We start from the raw sequence: 14,809 nt of genomic DNA on the forward strand, positions 1-14,809 counted from the left end.
CATATACCACGTTTATGAATTTTTTTTCTGTTTTTTACATTAATAAATTAAGACATATCTGTGCACAAAAATGTTATTGTTAAACTTGTTTGCGGAGTTTACTTCTGTTCACTTCAAAATATGAACTCTGTCCAGAGTCTCCTAACTTTATACTACTGTAAGTTTTATCAAACCTAAGTTGTCTGCAGTATATAAATCATAAAACTTGGTAGTATGACACTTCTTTAAATGATATCCTGGAAACATTTGTGTGCTTATCTACGGTTAGCTAGAAGCTTTAGGTTCCCTTGAATGTCCAGCACCCTCAAGACTGGATGATGTTCCGTGATGCGGCTGGCACAGACATTAATGAATACACTCCATCACAAGCTACATCAGTAAATGGCACAGACATTAAAAAACTGAAGACATTGTACCAAAAATCAATGTCAGATCATTTCCCAACCAGAAACTCTGGATCAATGCTGAGGTTCGAGCCAAACTAAGAGCTCGGGCTGCTGCCTTCAACTCTGGTGACCTGGCTAGCTACAAGAAGGCCAGATATGACCTTCAAAGGACCATCAAGCTGACCAAAAGTAACTACGGGGACAGGGAGGAATCCAGCTGTCTTGGCTCTGATCCACGTATGTGGAGTGGCCTGCGCACCATCACTGACTACAAAGCAGGTGTGATCTGTGATGGGAGCTCTTCCTTCTTACTTGCAGATGAACTCAATGCTCATTATGCTTGTTTTGAGGCAACTAACCCCTCACCTGCTGAGAAACTCCCAGTAGATGAGGAGAGCTGCACTCTAGCCATTCCCCTGTCTGAGGTGGTAAGATCCTTCAGGGCAGTTAACAAACACAAGGCACCCAGTCCTGACGGCGTCCACAGCCAGGTCCTTAAAGCATGTGCCAACAAAATCACTGACATCTTTAACCTCTTCTTAAGACTGTCAGTGATTCCCAGGTGCTTTAAGGAAACCACAATTGTTCCACAATTGTACCCTCACCAATTTGCATACCACTCCAACAGATCCACAGATGATGCCATTGCACTTACAATACACACTGCTCTCACACACCTGGACAGAAAGAACACATATGTATGAATGCTGTTCATAGATTACAGCTCAGCATTCAACACAATCATTCTTGCCAAACTCATTCCTAAGCTCACAGACTTGGGTTTGAACTCTCATCTGTGCAACTGGATACTGGACTTCCTGATGAGCAGACCCCAGGTGTTGAAAGTTGGGAACAGCTTCTCTTCCACGCTGACTCTGAGCTCTGTGCTAAGCCCCCTCCTGTACACCCTGTATACACATGACTGCAGCCAAACACACATCTAACATCATCAAGTTTGCTGATGACGCTACCATCCTAGGCCTCATCACTGATGTAGATGAAACAGCGCTCTGGAGGTCAGCGCTCTGTCAGAGTGGTGCCATGACAAAAATCTCTGTCTCAACATCAGCAAAACAAAGGAGATAAGATAAGGCTTTATTGTCATTCATGAGGTGGAATGAAATGGTGTACTCAAGGTCCCAGTTAACTCCCAAGTACAAAGTAACAATAAACAATAAATAATAAGGTGCAAACAGCAGCAGCATGAAACACAGCAGCATGAGTATGAGGTACAAAGAATACATCTTAATACTGATAATGTATAAAGTGATATGTATAGGGGTAATATAGTAGAGGCACTGATTCAGTACAGCAGCAGAGATAAATAAGTGGACATGAAGTGCCATTGCAGTGATGTCTAATTAGAATTTAAGAGTCTTACTGCTTCAGGGAAGAAGCTGTTTCCCAGTCCCAGCATGCTTCAACCGTCTGAGGAGGTAGAGGCGCTGATGTGTCTTCCTGATCAGGCTGGAAGTGTTATTATTCCAGGTTGGTTTGTTACTTAGGTGCACGCACAAGTACCTATAGCTGGAGACCTCTTCCACTGCAGATCCTCTGATGTGTAAGGGGAGGGGAGGGATGGTGTTGCCCCTTCTGAAATCCACAATCATTTCCTTTGTTTTCTTCACATTGATGCAGAGATTGTTCTTACTGCACCAACTCTTCAGGTGTTCCACCTCCTGCCTATAGCCAGACTCATCACTATTTGTGATGCATCCAACCACTGCCGTGTTGTCTGCAAATTAGTGTGGATCCCTAGTGATGTCAATGTTGGCTTTGATGTGGGTCATAACCAGTCTTTCAAAGCACTTTGTGACTATCGGGGTGAGGGCTACTGGCTGAAAATCATTCAGTCCTGTCACTCTGAAGCTCTTAGGGACTGGGATGAATGTGGCAGTCTGCCTGGATTAAAGAGGAGTTGAAGATATCCGTCAGCACCTCGAGGAGTTGGTCTGCACTGCACTTCAGCACACAATCCAGAATGTTATCTGGGCCAGCAGCTTTGCGGGGATTAATCTTATTGATCCTCCTCACCTCTGTTTGGGTCACACTGAGGGGCTCTTCTCCAGGTGGTGGAGTGAGTCTTGTGCTGGGGGGCATGTTTGGGTCCTCAAAGTGGGCAAAGAACTTATTGAGAGCATCAGGCAGTGAGAGCACACTAGTCAGTGACCCCTGACTCTCCAAAATGAGACAAAAACCGAAGTTATAAAGTCACTGAATTAAACGGGCAGGACGCTGTAACGTGCTGATTCTCTGGTGTTGTAGTCTGTGATGCACATGCTCCGTGGATCCTGGGAAGAAAAATTACCCTGGATCTTTCAAGCATATGCAGCTTTGGCCCTCTTTACGCCTGCCGTCAGCTCACGTCTAGCTTTCCTGAGTTTCTGTGAATCGCCAGACTTTCAGCAGAGATCGGACCTCTGCATTCAGCTAGGGTTTCTGGTTTGGGTAGCTCGTCACAGTCCTGGTGGTGGTGACATCCTCAACACACACTTGCTGATGTATCCGAGGACAGCAGATTTATAATCCTCTAGATCCAGCTCCCCATTGTGTACAGTAGCATCCCTGAACACCTGCCAGTCTGTGCACTCGAAGCAGTCCTGCTCACCATCACTGATCCACACAGTAATGGTCTTCTGTGGGTCTGGGCCGTCTTAGCGGGGGATGTATACACATGGTCCACTGTGTTATTTCCCCGTATTGGTATTGTGACGTGCTGATAAAATTTCGGCAAAGTGTTTGTCAGGTCTACATGGTTAAAATCCCCAGCCACCACGTAAAATGACTCCGGGTGCTTGTTCTGAAACAAGCTGATGTTATCATGTAGCTCCTTCAGCACGTCATTAGATTTGGGCTTTCCCTGATAGCTGGTTGCGGTACCCACAGAAGAGCAGCCACCCGGCGATCTGGAAGGCTGAGTCCGGCATGATGTTGTTTAGCCATGTTTCCTTAAGACAAAGTACACAACAGTTCTTCATCTCTCCGGAAACACGCATTCTCAGTCACAGAAGGTCCAACTTGTTGTCCAGGGATCAGGCATTGGCCAGGAACAGTGACGGAATCTGTGGTCTGTTAGTATTAGTTTTTAACCTTGCTAGCTTGCCGCTCCACTTGCCCGCCGCTCCGCTTGCCCCTCTTCTGCCCCCGTGCACACTGCTTCCTCTTGCCCTGTGTCCGCTGCACTCTGCTCCGCCACTTCAGTGTCGTAGTAACTGCAGTCTACCTAGTGTAGCTCTGAGATTGTAGTCCATAGTGGCTGTTTCTATAGCCAAACCATCCTTTATTATAAAGAGTTCGGTTCGCTTAAGGCGCATGAAGTCAACACTAAAAATGGGAGTCTCTCCGGGAACGTGAGAAGCCGCTGCACTACAGTGCGCCGCCATCATTTCTCTGATCGTGGACTACAGGAAGCTTCAGAGGGGTGGTCACTCTCTCCTATCCATTAATGGAGCTGAAGTGGAGAGAGTAGTGTGAAGTTTCTTGGTGTACAACTCACTGATGATCTCACCTGGTCCCACCACACCAACATCTCTTCTTCCTGTGTAGGCTCAGGAAGTTTGGTCTGCATCCTCAGATCATCATCAACTTCTACAGGTGCACCATAGAGAGAATCCTCACAGGCTGCCTCACTGTCTGGTACAGCAGCTGCACTGCCTGTGACTGCAAGGCCCTTAGAGGAGCGGTGAGGACGGCGCAAGCCATCATAGGCAACAAACTACCAGCTTTACAGGACATCTACCAGTCCCGCTGCCTCAGGAAATTCAAAAAGATCTGGTCAGACAGCAGCCACCCAGCACACGGCCTGTTCACCATCCAGCCATTAGGCAGGACATTCCGCAGCATCCAGGCTAGAACAGTTTCTTATTCTCTCAGGCTTCTGAATAAGCTGAGAAGCTGTGGGTCTGTCCCCAGCTACCATTTTCAGTCAGTCACTTTGTCAGCATTATTATTGTCATATCTGCTATGGACAATAACAGCTTAACACTAAGATACTTTAAAGAACAATAGCACAATAGTCACTTCAAATATATTTTGTCTCTGTCTTGTGTATATTGTGTCTATATTTTGTGTATATTTGACTATTTTGTGTATAATTTCCCCAGACTATATATTTATATATATACAGATATATATATATTTTTGTTTCCTATAGATTGATTATCTGAGCCTCACCACAAACATTTCAATGCATAAATGTCCTGACATGTTATGCAAATGACAAATAAACTTGAAACTTAGACAGGCAGAACAGTACAGCACGACACAGCACTCATTACTGACCATGAGGTAGTCTTATGGAATAAGGTGCATAAAGATTATTTAACATGCTGTGATCTGTGAATTTACACAGATCACAGCAGTTCCTGAGGTAGGATATACACAGTACTTGTAAAAAAACGTGTAAACACAGTATTAGCAGCAATGTTACAGATTTTACACATAAGTTGATAGTAAAACAAAATAGCAAAAAAGCACTGTTTTGTTGTTCCTGAAGTGGCCCCTGCAGCTATGGTGCGTCATGTAGTCAGAAATCTTAATCATGGCTGCGACAGTCAAAAATCTTTAGTTATTTCTAACTGTTGCAGACGAACATCATTAGTACCTACATGAATGACTATCCTCCCAGTATACAGCTAACTGCTACTGGCTGCCCTAAGGGATAAGCTATTTTCCCATGCCGTAAAATAGAATCACCTATAACCAGAGCTCTTTCAACAGGTGTTTCAGAGGGTGTCTCACTGAGTGGAGCAAACCTGTTGCACATGTGAATGGAAGATGAGTAGTGCTCATGTAGGGTAGCTTTAGCTTTAGCTTTGCGGATATGCCGCCAAGACACCATCCAATTGCCCCGCTGTGAGGGCTCTGCTGCCAGAGTCGAGGGCGAGGCATGCTGTCCTTGAGGCACCCAGAGCTTATAACAGCGAGTCTGAGCCTTTCTGACTAGCCATGCTCTTTTCCTTCTGAATGCACACTTTTAACTGTATAATTTTCTCTGTCAAACGCTAAACTAACTTACAGTTCTCTCAAACAAAGCTAGAAACACTGCTGTCACTAGTAATGGAGAGAGAACCATAACTAAACATGCTGCACTCAGAGCTAAGCAACAGCTCGCGGTCTGCCATATTCACATGGTTTTGTCAGCTGAATTGAGTCCTTTCCAGGGGTCTCATGAATCCGATGAGAGACGAAGTAACTTTAAAGGTCAGTGGTTGTAATTAGTAATATGCAACAGCAAATTGAAAATGTAAAAAAGCCACAAAACACTAGCAAAACAGAGCAGAGAAAACAGCAAACACTCCTGCTAGTAACTTCAAAAAACAGGAAGCAATGTCACAGGAACCAGCACCAAGTTAGTGGAACCAGCACTTGGTGCTGTTTCCAGCTTGCTGGTGCACTGTATGTAAAGGCAGATCTTCAGTTCAGTAAATGCTCTTTGCACCTGGTGATCCAATCAGTGGAATGAGTCTGGTAAGGTACTTTGTGTGTGTGTGTGTGTGTGTATATATATATATATATATATAATATACTGCTCAAGAAAATAAAGGGAACACTCAAATAAAACATCCTAGATCTGAATGAATGAAATATTCTCATTGAATACTTTGTTCTGTACAAAGTTGAATGTGCTAACAACAAAATCACACAAAAATCATCAATGGAAATCAAATTTATTAACCAATGGAGGCCTAGATTTGGAGTCACACACAAAATTAAAGTGGAAAAACACACTACAGGCTGATCCAACTTTGATGTAATGTCCTTAAAACAAGTCAAAATGAGGCTCGGTATTGTGTGTGGCCTCCACGTGCCTGTATGACCTCCCTACAACGCCTGGGCATGCTCCTGATGAGGTGGCGGATGGTCTCCTGAGGGATCTCCTCCCAGACCTGGACTAAAGCATCCACCAACTCCTGGACAGTCTGTTGGTGGATGGAGCGAGACATGATGTCCCAGATGTGCTCAATCGGATTCAGGTCTGGGGAATGGGCGGGCCAGTCCATAGCTTCAATGCCTTCATCTTCATCGGCCCTCCAAAGAAATGCCACCCCACACCATTACTGACCCACTGCCAAACCGGTCATGCTGAAGGATGTTGCAGGCAGCAGATTGCTCTCCATGGCGTCTCCAGACTCTTGTCACGTCTGTCACGTGCTCAGTGTGAACCTGCTTTCATCTGTGAAGAGCACAGTGCGCCAGTGGCGAATTTGCCAATCCTGGTGTTCTCTGGCAAATGCCAAGCATCCTGCACGGTGTTGGACTGTGAGCACAACCCCCATCTGTGGACGTCGGGCCCTCATACCATTCTCATGGAGTCGGTTTTTAACTGTTTGACAGAACCACTCCTTTATTGAGTGTGTCTTGCTAATTGCCAATAATTTCCACCTGTTGTCTATTCCATTTGCACATCGATTGTCATTTGCAAAATTGATTGTCAGTCAGTGTTGCTTCCTAAGTGGACAGTTTGATTTCACAGAAGTTTGATTTATGTGGAGTTGGATATTGTGTTGTTTAAGTGTTCCCTTTATTTTTTGAGCAGTGTATATTTAATTGAAATATATATATTTTTAGATTTAGGACATTTGGTCTCAATACATCTGCTATTTTTAGCTTTTCAACCATTTGGAAGTCTATTATTTGTTCTCACATCACTAGGATGATGTGAGTCCACTTGCTCTGTTGAATCATCTGCTCTGAGGCTTGACTTCACACTTAGCCACAATACCTGTTTTAAATCTGTTTAGCCTCTGTACCCCTCTAATGGCCATCTTAATTTGCAAATCATATTTTCATTAATTCACAAGCTGTCTGTGTTTACTGTGAAATTACTAAGAAACTCAAATCTTACAGCTGGCTAACCTATACTTCAGGTCAGAGACAAGGTGGTTGATTGGTGTAACCAGCTGGACCGTAGCATGGTGTAGAGCACAGCACTGTAGGTTTAGTGTGCCCATGCTAGGCAGATATCCTTATGGTGTCTGAAAACCTAAATGTCTCCATGACCACTTGAATCCAAGCCAGCTGGCCAGATGTAGTTGTAATAGTTTGCCCCCTCTAGTCAATATTCAGTAGAGAATTCAGTATTGTGATTAAGTTGTAGTAAATCAATCAACTGATCAATCAACCTTTATTTAATCTCGGAGAGCATTGAGGGTGAGGAGGCAGAGTCTGGGGACACAGGAATAGGCTCGTCCATAACTGAGGCTGAAGTCGCTGAGGTAGTTAAAAAGCTCCTTGGTGGCAAGGCTCCAGGGGTGGATGAGATCCGTCTGGCGTTCCTCATAGCTCTGGATGTTGTGGGGCTGTCTTGGCTGACACGCCTTTTCAACATTGCCTGGACATCGGGGGGCAGTGCTGCTGGATTGGCAGACTGGGGTGGTGGTGCCTCTTTTTAACTACAGGTTCCTGGTAAGGTCTATGCAGGGGTACTGGAGAAGAGAGTCCAGCTTATAGTCAAACCTTGGATTCAAGAGGAGCAGTGTGGGTTCCACCCTGGTTGTGGAACACTGGACCAACTCTTCACCCTCTCCAGGATTCTCTAGGGTTCATGGGAGTTTGCCCAACCAGTCCACATGTGCTTTGTGGATTTGGAGAAGGCATTCAACTGTGTTCCCCAGAGTATCCTGTGGGAGGTGCTTCGGGAGTGCAGGGTACATGGCTCTTTGCTACGAGCCATTCAGGCCCTGTACAAACAAAGCTGGAGTTTGGTTCGCATGGCCAGCAGTAAGTCAGACTCATTCCCAGTGAGAGTTGGACTCCGTCGGGGCTGCACTCTGTCACTGATTCTATTCAGAATTTTTATGCATAGAATTTCTAGGCACAGTCAGGGGATGAACGATGTCCGGTTTGGTGAACTCAAGGTCACATCGCTGCTGTTTGCAGATGATGTGGTCCTATTGGGGACATCAGGTCGTGAACTTCAGCTTTTGCTGGATCGGTTTCGGCTGGGATGAGAATCAGTACCTCCAAATCTGAGGCCATGGTTCTCAGGTGGAAAAGGGCAGCCTCTGGGTTGGGGATAAGCTCTTGCCTCAAGTGGAGGAGTTTAAGTATCTCGGGGTCTTGTTCACGAGTGATGGTAAAAGGGAGCGGGAGATTGACAGGCAGATTGGTGCTGGGTCAGCAGTGATGCGGGCTCTTTATCTGTCTTTTGTGGTAAAGAAAGAGGCAAGGCTTTCGATTTACCGGTCAATCTATGTTCCTACCCTCACCTATGGTCATGGGAGCTGGGTAATGACTGAAAGGATGAAATCGCGAATACAAGCAGCTGAATTGAGTTTCCTCCGCAAGGTGTCTGAACTCTCCCTTTGAGATAGGGTAAGAAGTTCGGTCATCTGGGAGGGACTCTGAGTAGAGCCGCTGCTTCTCCATGTCGAGAGGAGCTAGCTGAGGTGGTCGGGCATCTGGTTAGGATGCCTCCTGGACGCACAGGACACACTGGTGTTGACTATATTGCCCAGCTGGCCTGGGAGCGCCTCGGAATCCCTCATTTACAGTGTTCCAGAGTAGACACAGAGCAAGGGATTGATGTGTGTGATGTGTTGATATTGATATGTGAAAAAAGAATATCAAATAATAAAAGTAAATTTAATATATAAAAAAGATTCAAATCAGGTAAGTATAAAAAAGTGAAACAATAATAAAAATGAATAAAACTAATACAATAATTAAAACCTAGCTAAAATATAAAGGTTAATAAAATCTGATCAAATAAATAAAATAAATAAAGAGGAGAAATAAGATCAAAAAGTAAACAAAAATGACAATCATAATAATGAACAAGAATATGGATAATAAATAAACTAACAAATAAATAATAAAATAATGAAAATAAGGTAAAAATCAAGTAAAACAGTTGCAGGCAGAGTGGAGGTGGTTAGAGAGTAAACACTAGAGTGACACTAGTGAACTGAGCTTTACTGTTTCCTGTAGTGAGCTCCAGCTCACTGGTGCACTGTAACTAAAAGTAGATTTTCCCAGTTCAGTAAAATCCAGCCATGTGATCCAGCCATTGGAGCGAGTCTGATAAATACCATTATTTAAAATCGACTCAAAAGTTTACATTTTTAGCCACACATCAGATTATATCCAAGTAATGTGGAACGATGGGTTAAGGTGTATAGGGGAAAGGTCACACATGAAATACCTGCTAGAGCCACACTTTGAGATTTTTTTTTTTTAATTTCTTGCTGTTTTATTGAGAACTGTATACTTTAGAGTAAACAATACAAAATAATAATGGCAACCTCTTTGCCAGGAAAGTGACAACAAGTCTAAATAATAAAGAAAGAACAAGAACAAGATATCGTCTTAGAATAAAAACATACATAAAACATCCGAGATTCCAGCCAGAGAGGGAGGATGATGTCATGACGGTGTGTTGTAGCTAGTGCACGGTTCAAAAACTGCAGCTGCCTTGCTTCTGCTAGATTTTAATGTTGTGTAACATGGTGATGTGCTGCAGTGTTGTGTAGGGTAGACTACAAGTTGAATGCAACCTTTAGCACAAGTCCTAATCAACCTCACCTGATGCCTCTAAGGATTGCCTTCAGAAGGCCTTAATTAGCTGAATGAGACGTGGTATATTTGGATGGAAAGTAAAACTTATTCCTATAAGGTTTTCAGGAGGAACATTCAGGATGGCTGTTTTCCTATAGTCATATAATCCTTTTTGCATGTGTTTTTCCTACAGGTATCTTTCTGTGCGCTGTAAATACTATTTTGACTCTATGTTATCCCAGAGAGGATACACAGGAACGATGGTATTCAATCACAAGAAAGAGGCCCTCTCCGTTTCAGTAAGCAACATTCAGTTCTCATTTATCCCTTCCCCCATTTCCCTGCTGATTGTTGACTCTGCCTGGGACTGATCAAGTTTGTCTCCATGGCAATTTGCTGTGTTATCGCTATGACACTCTGCAGACTGAGGCACCTAGCCTGGGATGCCAGGCGAAGTGCCTTCTCTAGGCCTCCCCCCCCCCGCTTCCCCACACCTTCGCCGCTTTTACCTGTGCTGGGTTTGTCTTCACCTCTCAACCTCCCCTGCTGCAAGTCCTGGTCTTCATGTTGTAACTTGTGCCTATGTTGCTGAGGTGTTTTTTTCTGTTCCCAGACTGTACTCCCTTAGGAACATAGTCTGGGGGATGTTTTTTTAATCTCCTCCCCTCCCTTTTTTAATCTCCTCCCCTTCCTGTATTCTGTATTCTGTATTTTTCCTCATCTCTGTCTTCCTGTCCTGCCCCCCCTGATGGCTAATTTCACTGGTACTTGTGACTATGTGACAATAAAGGCTTCATTCATTTGTGTGTGTGTGTGTGTGTGTGTGTGTGTGTGGGGGTACTCCTCAATCGGCTTCATCACACCATTGGTCTCACGGACACCGCCATAAACTGGTTTCAGTCTTATCTGACTGACAGAACAGAATACTTAACATATGGAAAGGCAAGATCCCAGACACACACTGTGACCTGCGGAGTCCTCCAGGGGTCAGTCCTGGGCCCCTTTCTCTTTACTATATACATGCTTCCCCTTGGCCATGATGACATAGTCACCATGGAATTTCATTCCACTGCTATGCTGATGATGTACAACTTTACCTTCGAATTGACGCAAACCCCTGTGTAGCCTCTTCATCGTCAATGCCATCTTCACAACTTGCTGCCTGTCTAGAAGATATACAGGCGTGGATGGAACAGAACTTCCTCCAGTTGAACAGTGCCAAAACAGAGGCAATCATGATTGGCACCCCACATCAGACTCAGTCAACCTCCATAACCAGTATTACATTCTCTGGCCACAACATTCCACTCTCCTCATCAGTCTCCAATCTTGGTGTGAGGTTTGAGCCTCAACTTACTTTCGAAGCCCATGTAAAACACCTCTGCAAGATCTCCTTTCACCACCTCAGAAACATTGCCAAACTTTGCCCCCTCAGACTGTATTTGATACTGAAAAACTGGTTCATGCTTTCATCTCCTCCAGACTCGACTACTGCAATGCACTTCTCATTGGGATTCGTGGCAAGATTCTCCAGAGGCTACAATTCTTTCAGAACAGTGCTGCTAGGATCCTGATGAGAGTGCGTAAATATGAACACATTACACCCATCCTCTGTTCTCTTAACTGGCTTCCCATCTCTGCCAGGATCGAATACAAGGTTTCCCTCCTCACCCACCAGTGCATTTATGGCAATGCCCCTACGTATCTGAAAGAACTCCTCATCCCACTGACTTCATCACGATCCCTTCGTTCTATGAACAAAAATCGCCTCCTCCCCCCAGAACTAAACTTGACACCATGGGGGACAGGGCCTTCTGTTCTGCTGCTCCTCGCTTATGGAATGCTCTCCCTGACCATCTAGGCACCATAATCGAGTGAGAGTTTTTAAAAAGGACTTAAAACCTTTCTCTTCAGCAGAACTTATAGCCTGTGATCTTTCTATGGAGTGTAAAGATGTTTTATAGTAGTTCTTTGAATTCATAGAAATGCTTCTACTGTATAGCACTTTGGGATTTGCTTAAAATGTAAAGTGCGTTACAAATAAAATTCATTATTTTATATATATATATATATATATATATATATATTTATATATACACTGCTCAAATAAATAAAGGGCGTGGAGGAGGCTGTAGGAGGGCAACAACCCAGCAGCAGGACCGCTACCTCCGCCTTTGTGTAAGGAGGAACAGGAGGAGCGCTGTCAAAGCCCTGCAAAATGACCTCCAGCAGGCCACAAATGTGCATGTGTCTGCACAAACCTTTAGAAAGGTTAGGCTCCATGAGGATGGTATGAGGGCCCGACGTCTACAGATGGGGGTTGTGCTTACAGCCCAACACCGTGCAGGACGCTTGGCATTTGCCAAAGAACACCAGGATTGGCAAATTCGCCACTGGCGCCCTGTTCTCTTCACAGATGAAAGCAGGTTTACACTGAGCACAAATCCAGGCCTCCATTGGTTAATAAATTTGATTTCCATTGATGATTTTTGTGTGATTTTGTTGTCAGCACATTCAACTTTGTACATAACAAAGTATTCAATGAGAATATTTCATTCATTCAGATCTAGGATGTGTTATTTGAGTGTTCCCTTTATTTTTTTGAGCAGTGTAATATATATCCATCCATCATCGTTGACTGCTAGTCCAGACAGGGTCGCGGTAGCAGTTGGGAGAGCAGAGAATCCCAGATGACCCTGTCCCCCACAACTTCCTCCAGCTCATTCCCAGGGACCCCAAGCCGCTTCCAGGCCAACTTGGAGACATAATCCCTCCATCTGGTCCTAGGACGACCCCGGGGCCTGGAACACCCCCACCGGGAGGCGTCTAGGGGGAATCCGGATCATGGGGGTTGGCAAACTCCCATGCCCCCTCAATAATCTGTGAGAGGGTGAAAAGCTGATCCATTGTTCCACGGCCGGGACGGAATCCACATTGTTCCTCCTCAATCTGAGGTTCAACTATTGGTCGGAGTCTCCTTTCCAGCACCTTTGCATAGACTTTCCCAGGGAGGCTGAGCAGTGAGATACCCCGATAATTGGCACACACCCTCCAGTCCCCTTTTTTAAAAATAGGGACCACCACCTCAGTCTGCCAGTCCAAGGGTACTGTTCCCGAGGTCCATGCAATATTGCAGAGGCGTGTTAGCCATGACAGCCCCACAATATCCAGAGCCTTAAGCATTTCTGGATGAATCTCATCCACCCCCGGGGCCTTGCCACTGAGGAGCTTACCAACTACCTCAGTGACCTCCACCAGGGAAATGGAACCTGACACCCCAGAAGCCTCTGGTCCCGACTCCCGTGAGGGAGGCATGTCTCCCGGATTAAGAAGTTCCTCAAAGTGCTCCTTCCACCGACTGACAGTATCCTCATTCGAAGTCAGAGTTTCTCCACCCTTGCCGAATACAACTTGGGCGCAGCCACCGCGACCACTCCTGAGTCGCCGGACAGTTGTACAGAACCCCTTTGAGGCCGAACGAAAGTCTTTTTCCAAGGCCTCGCCAAACTCCTCCCATGCCCTGGATTTTGCTTCTGCCGCTGTTGCAGCTGCCACCTTTTTAGCCTGTCGGTACCTATCTGCTGAATCGGGAGTCCTTCGGGCCAACCAGTCCCTAAAGGCCTCTTTCTTCAGCTTGATGGTCTCCTTCACCACCGGTGTCCACCAAGAGGTTCTTGGGTTACCACCCCGGCCGGCACCCACAAGCTTTTGGCCACAGCTACGCCTGGCAGCTTCCACAATGGAGGTTTTGAACAGGGTCCATTCAGACTCCATGTCCCCAACCTCCTCTGGGACATGAGAAAAGCTCTCCCGGAGGTGGGAGTTGAAATCATTCCGAACAGGGGCCTCCGACAGTCATTCCCAGCACACCCTCACTATTCGCTTGGGCCTACCGGATCTGACCATCAGTCTTCCCTGCCATCTGATCCAACCCACCAGATGGTGATCAGTTGACAGCTCAGCACCTCTCTTCACCCTAGTGTCCAGAATATATGGTCCCAAGTCAGATGAAACGACAACAAAGTCGATCATTGACCTTTGACCCAAGGAGCTCTGGTACCATGTACATTTATGAACATCCTTGTGTTCGAACTTGGTGTTCGTCATGGACAATCCATGTCTGGCACAGAAGTCCAATAACAATTCACCATTCGGGTTTAGATCGGGCAGGCCGTTCTTCCCAATCACGCCTCTCCAGGTCTCCCAGTCATTGCCAACGTGAGCATTGAAGTCTCCCAGTAGGACTATGGAGTCTGTAGGCGGGACCTTTTACAGAACCCCGCCCACTCGCTCCAAGAAGGCCGGATACTCTGACCTGTTGTTTGGTGCATAAGCACAGACAACAGTCAAATTTTCCTCTCTGCGATTTTAATTCACATTGAGGCGACAAACTCCAGCTGCATGGTCACCAGCTGGGGACTTGTGAGTATCCCCACACCCGCCCGGCGCCTCTCACCTATCCAGGAGTTTGGTTCCAGAGCTGACACTGTGGGTGGAGGTGAGCCCAACTATATCTAGTTGGTACCTCTCAACCTCCTGCATAAGTTCCGGCTCCTGCACTGCACCGCTCCCCCATGCTGGACCTTACATGTGTGTGTGTGTGTGTGTGTGTGTGTGTGTGTGTGTGTGTGTGTGTATATATATATATATATATATATATACACACACACACACACACACACACACACACACACACACACACACACAACACAAAATGTGTTAAAGGAGCATTCTGGCCTAACGGAGTATAATATTTTATTGCCATTTTGTAGTGCAGCATTGTATCCCACCACCTTATCCCAGAATCCGAATTGAGGTGGGATATCTAGATAGCCAAGTAATTTACTAACTTTTATGTTTTTGTTCTTTCAATTTCACAAGCCATTTCTTTTGCAAAAAGATACTCTTTCCATTATAATTATGAT

The 14,809-nt window shown here is 45.4% G+C and overlaps 1 protein-coding gene across 1 annotated transcript in view; it reads left to right on the plus strand.

Annotated features, from left to right (window-relative positions):
- The window catches only part of si:dkey-119f1.1 (uncharacterized protein LOC557127 homolog), a 180,014-nt gene that overhangs the window by 148,107 nt on the left and 17,098 nt on the right, over positions 1-14,809 (plus strand). Inside the window, exon 24 of the mRNA XM_017723665.2 lies at positions 10,078-10,183. Coding sequence (XP_017579154.1) covers positions 10,078-10,183 — 106 coding nt within the window. The remainder of the gene's footprint in view (positions 1-10,077; positions 10,184-14,809) is intronic.

Source organism: Pygocentrus nattereri, chromosome 20 (assembly GCF_015220715.1).
Source record: "Pygocentrus nattereri isolate fPygNat1 chromosome 20, fPygNat1.pri, whole genome shotgun sequence".
Lineage (NCBI taxonomy): Eukaryota > Metazoa > Chordata > Actinopteri > Characiformes > Serrasalmidae > Pygocentrus > Pygocentrus nattereri.